A 6757-nucleotide genomic window follows, 5' to 3' on the forward strand; every position below is an offset into this window, starting at 1 on the left:
ATTGATGTTTAATAAAATTATAAAAAATGCATTTGTTAAACTGTAAAATTTATTTCCCACTAGACCATACATTGCAGTTCTAGACCATACCTCTACAGTTCATTTAAAATTCAAAATTTCTATCATTGCCTTTGACAAACATTTATGGCTTAATATATAGCAGGAGCAACCAATCAGGCCAGAGTTCCACACAAAAAATTGGTTTTTTCTAATTATCGGTAAGAATACATAATAGGCAATTGCTTCCTCCATTCCTTGGGATGTCAAAGAAAACTCAAGCTAGATTAGAAAAGATGTTTGTTGAGATGAAAGGAAAAGTAAGGGCCCACTATTCTCTTAGGTTCCCCTTAGATTTTCCTAAAAACAGTAACTTCTAGCAGTGATTTCTCTTTAAAGTTTTCAGAAGTATCTCTCAGCTGTAAAAATAAAGAGTGAGAACAAATGAATTGTGAGATTCCTTTTATCTTTGCAACCATGTGTTTTCCATTATTATATAAGTTCCCTTGGAACTCCAAGACAACTATCCCGGGTGGTTTGGGTATGCAGTAACAATGGTTAAGAATGTAGGCTCTGACAACAGACTATGTTTAATTCCAATTTTACCATTTACCAGCAAACTGATTGACTTTGGGTAAATAACTTAAATCTTTTTGTGTCAGTTTCTTTGTATGTTAAAATGGGACTAAACATTATACCTACCAGCCAGGGCTTTCATAAGGTTTAAACATATTAATGCATATATAAACTACACAGAAGAGTGCCTTGCACTCAAAAAGCATTTAGTAGGCATTACAACGTGTAGCAGAATCAGGCATGCCAGAGACGTAATCTCTCAGGTTCATTACTTCTAAATATGTGAACTCTCATCAGTGGAGCTTGTCTAAGAGTTTTTTTTTGTTTTTTTTTTTTTTCAAGTGGAAAGAAGTAGAAATTGTGGCAAAAGATCCATCTATTGGCATCTATGCCATCTTTTGTTTTCTTAGTAGTCTAATTCTTGTACTCATTTGTAAAAGTTACATGATTCTTTCCAATTTGAAAATTTCCCACAATGTCAATCATTGTTGCTGTTATATAGAATTACTCCCATACCGATTCTTTTAATTTAATCTTAAGTTTTTGCAGCCATCAGTTAATTTAAATATAAATTTAAATTTGGAGATTTTTTTTTGTCAGGGGGAGGCAGTGAAATAATGCATGGCATCTGGTAGTGAAGAGCAAAGAATGGAAATGACCTTATGGTTTTGCTATGAAAAGAGACCATAATGTTATTTTAGGCTGTTATTCCTAGAATGCAAAAGCTGAGATACAGTGCCTGACAGACAAATTAACATCAGGGAAATGCAAATCAAAACCACAATGAGATATCACTTATCTCCAATAAGAATGGCCTTTATCAAAAAGTCCCAAAACAATAAATGTTGGTGTGGATGTGGAGGGATAGGAACACTCCTACACTGCTGGTGGGACTGCAAACTAGTTCAACCTCTGTGGAAAGCAATATGGAGATACCTTAAAGTGATACAAGATTATCTACCATTTGATCCAGCAATTCCACTACTGGGCATCTGATCTACTACCATTTGACCTAGCAATTCTACTACTGGGCTTCTAACCAAAAGATCAAAAGTCACTTTATGAAAAAGACACCTGCACTCGAATGTTTCTAGCAGCACAATTCACAATTGCAAAGCTGTGGAAACAACCCAAGGGCCTATCAATACATGAGTGGATTAATAAAATGTGGTATATGTATACCATGGAGTACTAAGAAACAATGGTGATATAGCACATCTTGTGTTTTCCTGGGTAGAGCTGGAACCCATACTACTAAGTGAAGTATCCCAAGAATGGAAAAACAAGCACCACATGTACTCACCAGCAAACTGGTATTAACTGAGCAGCACCTAAGTGGACACATAGGAATTACATTTATTGGGTATTGGACAGGTGGGAGGGGGGAGGAGGAGACAGGTATATACATACATAATGAATGAGATGTGCACAATCTGGGGAATGGTCATGCTTAAAGCTCAGACTTGAGGGGGAAGGGGGAAAGGGCATTATATGCAACCTTAAAATTTGCACCCCCATAATATGCTGAAATTAAAAAAAAGACTTTATGCAGAAGAGTTGTAGAAAGTATCAAATGTTTGATTACAGCTATCATAAGAGAATAGCATTGCAATTGGTATATTCTTCTGACCATCTCTCTTCTCAGCATCCTACACTTTACTTGTGTTTTCAATATCCAAGCCATGGATTTTCATGGCTTGGATATTGGATTTTACATGTGTTTTCAATATCCATGGCTTGGCTATTGAAACTAGCAAACTGGTTTCAATTGCTAGAAAAGCTCCCTTTGTAGGCATATCTCAGCCCAACATCACCTAAAGCCCAACTGCCTTCTCTGCGACAAAGAACTTACCTCTCCACAAGTTCTTACCTGTAGCTCTGAACTCTACATTCGTTAGCTATGATCATCTAACATCGCATGAAGAAAATTAAAACATTTTTAAATCTCAAACTCCAGCATGTTGATTTAAGTTGATTATAAATATGAAAGCTCACACTCACCTGACCATTCAATTCATATGCCTAAGGCCAATCAATTCTCCACTCTGCTTTAAAAAATTATCTCTGCACCTTCTCTTATTTTCCTTAATCACTACCCCAATTCCAATCTTATTCATTTTTCCATGCTTTTGTCTTTCTCTCTAAAAAAAAAAAAAAAAAAAAAAAAAAACAGAGTTTTTATTAATAGAAATCTAGAATGTGGATTTCTCCAAGTGGAGAGATAAGATAGCCATTGTAAGCAATGAATAAATAAATTAACTTGTTCTCTGTGCATCCAGTTTGATGTGCCAACTTGATAGAAGTGGCTTATTTTAAACAGATGAAATGGCTTATGGCTGCACACAAGCAAAAATGGGCCCTATTGTCCTAGGTAATCTTCTTATCCATTCCATCACTATGATAATGCCTGGTCTTTTAAATCTCTTTTGTATATTTCATACTTGCTATCTTGCTATGCCTATATACAATTAGTCTTATTAAATCTCCAACAGTTCAAATGGTTCTTTGCAGCATTTTAGAGAGGATCTTGAGAAAATAGATTTTCCATAATTTGACTATAAATATATAGGCACCTTTTGAGTGAGGAATGAAGTACAGAAATAGCAAGAGAACTGGATTGCTGCTTTTCTTTTGTTTTTTCTTTCATAATATTATGGGGGTACAAATGTTTTGGTAACATAGAATGCTTTTGTAATACTTGAGTCAAAGTTATAAATGTGCACTCAGGTAGTGTACATTGTGTGTACCACACCCATTAGGTGCGAATACACCCATCCCCTCCTCCCTCCTCCCATCTGCATGATTTCCACTGAGTTTTATATCTATCTGTGCACATGAGTGCTGATTGGTTAGTTCCAATTTAGTAATGGGTACATGTGGTGTTTGTTTTTCCATTCTTGTGATACTTCACTTAGGAGGATGGTTTCCAGTTCCATCCAGATTGTTGCAAAAGCTATTAATTCATTTTTTATGGCTGAGTAGTACTTGATGGTGTACATATACCACATTTTACTAATCAAATCATGAGTTGATGAGCATTTGAGTTGATTCCACATCAGTAAATTGTGTAAATTTCATGCAGTAAATTGTGCTGCAATAAACATTCTAGTGCAAGCTTATTTTTAATAAAATGACTCTTTTTCCTTTGTGCAAATACCCAATAGTGGGATTACTGAATCAACTGGTAGGTCTATTTTTAGTTCTTTAAGAAATTTCCATACTATTTTCCATAGAGATTGTATTAGTTTACAGTCTTACCAATAGTGTATAAATGTTACACTCTCTGCATCCATACCAGCATCTATTGTTCTGGGACTTTTTGATAAAAGCCATTCTCATTGGGCTATGTGAAATCTCACTGTGGTTTTGATTTACATTTCTCTGATAGATTAGTGGCATGGACTGATGCTTGTAAAACTCAGATTATAGAATACCTTTATAATTTGTTTTTTTCAATGATAGAAGGACTTAGAACATAAATCATTAATTTATAAGGCTACATCCATTTGGATTTTAGCACCCAGTGCTAGATTTACAAACAGGGGTCAAATTGTTTAAGTTCACGTCTTAATTACTTAAAAATCATTTTTCGCATGTTACCTATTTGATCCTTACCACTAAAACCCTAAATATGGCTTGTCCTACCAATCCAGCCTTCAACGAGAGAATCCTAAGGCTTATCTAGATGAATATTTATCCCAAATACATAGCTAGCACACTGAAAGTCAAACCCAAAGATTAGTTTTTTCTATCTAAATCCAGTATTCTTGAGACTCTTAACTCACTGACTTCCCCTATGAATGAGATACTCTCATGACTGAGTCATTATATGGTACGTAAAGAATGATACTTATTATTTTTACAGTGTAACTACGATCATTTTTAATGTAACAGTACTAAAACTGTATTACAGAAATATTTTCTGTTTGTAGAAAAATTGAATTCCAGAAACAGGATCTGGCTCAAGCCATGTGTACGAAGAATAACTGCACGTGAAGAAAACCCATTACTCAGTTGTGAGAGTGAAGAGGGCAGAGATTGAGAGAATAATCTCTGACATCACATTTTAGATTCAGTTTCAGTTGTACCAATGACTATATGTACGATTTGAGGACAATTACATGACCTCTCTGTGGCACAGCTTTCTCAATTGGAAAATAAAAAGTTCTTATGTTATAGAATCTATCATGAGGATTAAACAAGTTAGTCCATGTAAAGCACTTAGAATAGTGCCTGACAGGCAATAAATGCTGAAAATGTAAATGATATTGATGATGTGTTTTCAATTAATTAGTAATCAAGAATACTTTAACCCTACTGTTTTCTTATACAGCTGAAAATGAGTTCATGTTTGCTTTATTGAGGTCACAACAGACAAAGCACTCTATTGTACTTGCTTGCTGTTTCACAATATTTGCATGAATATGTGCTCAATCTGGAAAGGCAGCATGAATCAGAATTGTAATCACTCTAAGAAGGCTATAAAAACAGGAGTCTGTCTTTCTTTTACCAAAAGAGAGTACAATTTTCAAAAATGAGCTCTGTCTCAAATCTTACTCAAGTAACCATATCAACAATGAAGATACTTTGCATTTTTCTGACCTTTGTCTTCACTGTATCTTGTGGTCTATCAGGTAATATTTGTTAACATAGAAAAGATGTGAAGGGCAAAATGTTTTCATAGATGCTTTATTCTATTTAAAAAAGTATTTTTAGGAGATACGATATGAACTGCTTATAAGGCAAGTCACTTTATTTTTCCATAGAAGAAGAAATGAGTAGAACTGATAGTTGAGAAAATAATGAAAAAAATTTTTCTGAAGGTGTTGAATTGAACCTATCTATTTTGTCAGTTTGTGTGATCAGATTGTGACTCATTAGATGCTTCCTACTGCCTGCTCTTTCAACATGTAATTCTATGAACTGATATTGTAGCTGTTGTCAAAATTAAGCTTTGTACAACTAGCCGAATAAATGGTGGGAGAGGAGGGTTGGAGTTGGATGGTTATTTAGAACACAAAACATAGAGACTATTGTTTACAACAGTCTTTTTCTTTTTACTCTTGAGGGAGCATATACAAATTAGACATTTAAGAATGTTTTACTTACCAAAAAAAAAAAAATAAAAAAATGTAAAGCTAGTGGCAAAGTAAATATTGTTAGATAAATAAGTATTCGGTTTTTTGTACCAACTTACAGTAGGAGACATCTCAATAGAGTTGCTTGGGAATGATTTCAAAAATAAAATTGTTTAACTCTGTCCTTTAAAGAGTTTACTTTACGCATCTATCTATCTAAGGAGCTTAAACCTGGATTTATGATCTTGGCTACTTTTTCCTAGTTCCACAGCAAGCTGCAAACAACGTTGCAGCGAGAAAAAGAGAATGTCGTCTTGTTCGTGGCGCTTGCAAGCCTGAATGCAACAGCTGGGAATACACGTTTACTCAATGCGACGTTGGGCCCTGCTGTGTGGTACGGGAATACAATAGGCCAGTTGCTATAAAACCAACTCAGACAACTGCAAATACTAATTCTAAAACACTACCTAACACTACACTGTAACAATATTATTAATAAAAATTAATTTTTACAATGTATAGATCTATTTTTCAGTGGTTGTCCTCTGGCCTTCTGATTTGCACAACTAGGTCATGGTTAGTGAGTCCAATGTTGGGTTAGTACAAGAGAAATGAAGAAGACAGAGTAGCAGCATCTTCTTTGTTAAATTGGCAAAAGTTTTACTCCACCCACATGACAAAAGATTTTTGTCTTTAATGCGTACTTTCATCTCTGACCTATTTATTTGCCTTGTGCAGAAACGTACGGATTTTCATATGATCTTTGAGGTATCAGCCATCAAACATGATTTACACATTCTCATAGTTTCCATGTAACTATATTTGTTTCTTGGACACAAGGTTATATACATTTTAATCATAAAATAGGAGACTATAAGAAAGAGCAAACAAACAAAACTGAAAAGGAAATATAATGGAGTATATTAAGGTCTTACCCCACCTAAAAGGACCCCTTTTTATTAAAAGGGTCTCAGCCTTGAATCTAGCAATGGGTGAGAAGAGAAATCCTTCTTTCTCTACAGGATAATGAAACTATTCTAAAATTTATTATGGTGATGGTTACTGTTGGGGCTCAGAAGCCAATACTCCAAAACAAGGCCCTTTGA

General features: G+C 34.7%; 1 protein-coding gene across 1 annotated transcript; it reads left to right on the top strand.

Annotated features, from left to right (window-relative positions):
- Positions 1-5149: 5149 nt before the first annotated feature.
- DEFB113 (defensin beta 113) lies at positions 5150-6135 on the top strand. The gene is made up of 2 exons (XM_020287370.2): positions 5150-5207; positions 5915-6135. Exons 1-2 carry the CDS (start codon positions 5150-5152, stop codon positions 6133-6135), a joined length of 279 nt encoding a protein of 92 aa, XP_020142959.2.
- The last annotated feature ends 622 nt before the right edge of the window (positions 6136-6757 follow it).

The sequence above is a fragment of the Microcebus murinus genome, chromosome 5 (genome assembly GCF_040939455.1).
Source record: "Microcebus murinus isolate Inina chromosome 5, M.murinus_Inina_mat1.0, whole genome shotgun sequence".
In the NCBI taxonomy this organism is placed as follows: Eukaryota; Metazoa; Chordata; class Mammalia; order Primates; family Cheirogaleidae; genus Microcebus; species Microcebus murinus.

Bases quoted from the DNA above. Each gene is read 5' to 3' on its own strand.
- DEFB113 (XM_020287370.2), top strand. From the start codon at position 5,150: ATGAAGATACTTTGCATTTTTCTGACCTTTGTCTTCACTGTATCTTGT. The intron at 5,208-5,914 runs GTAATATTTGTT...ACTTTTTCCTAG, and splicing joins TGTATCTTGTGGTCTATCAG to TTCCACAGCAAGCTGCAAAC.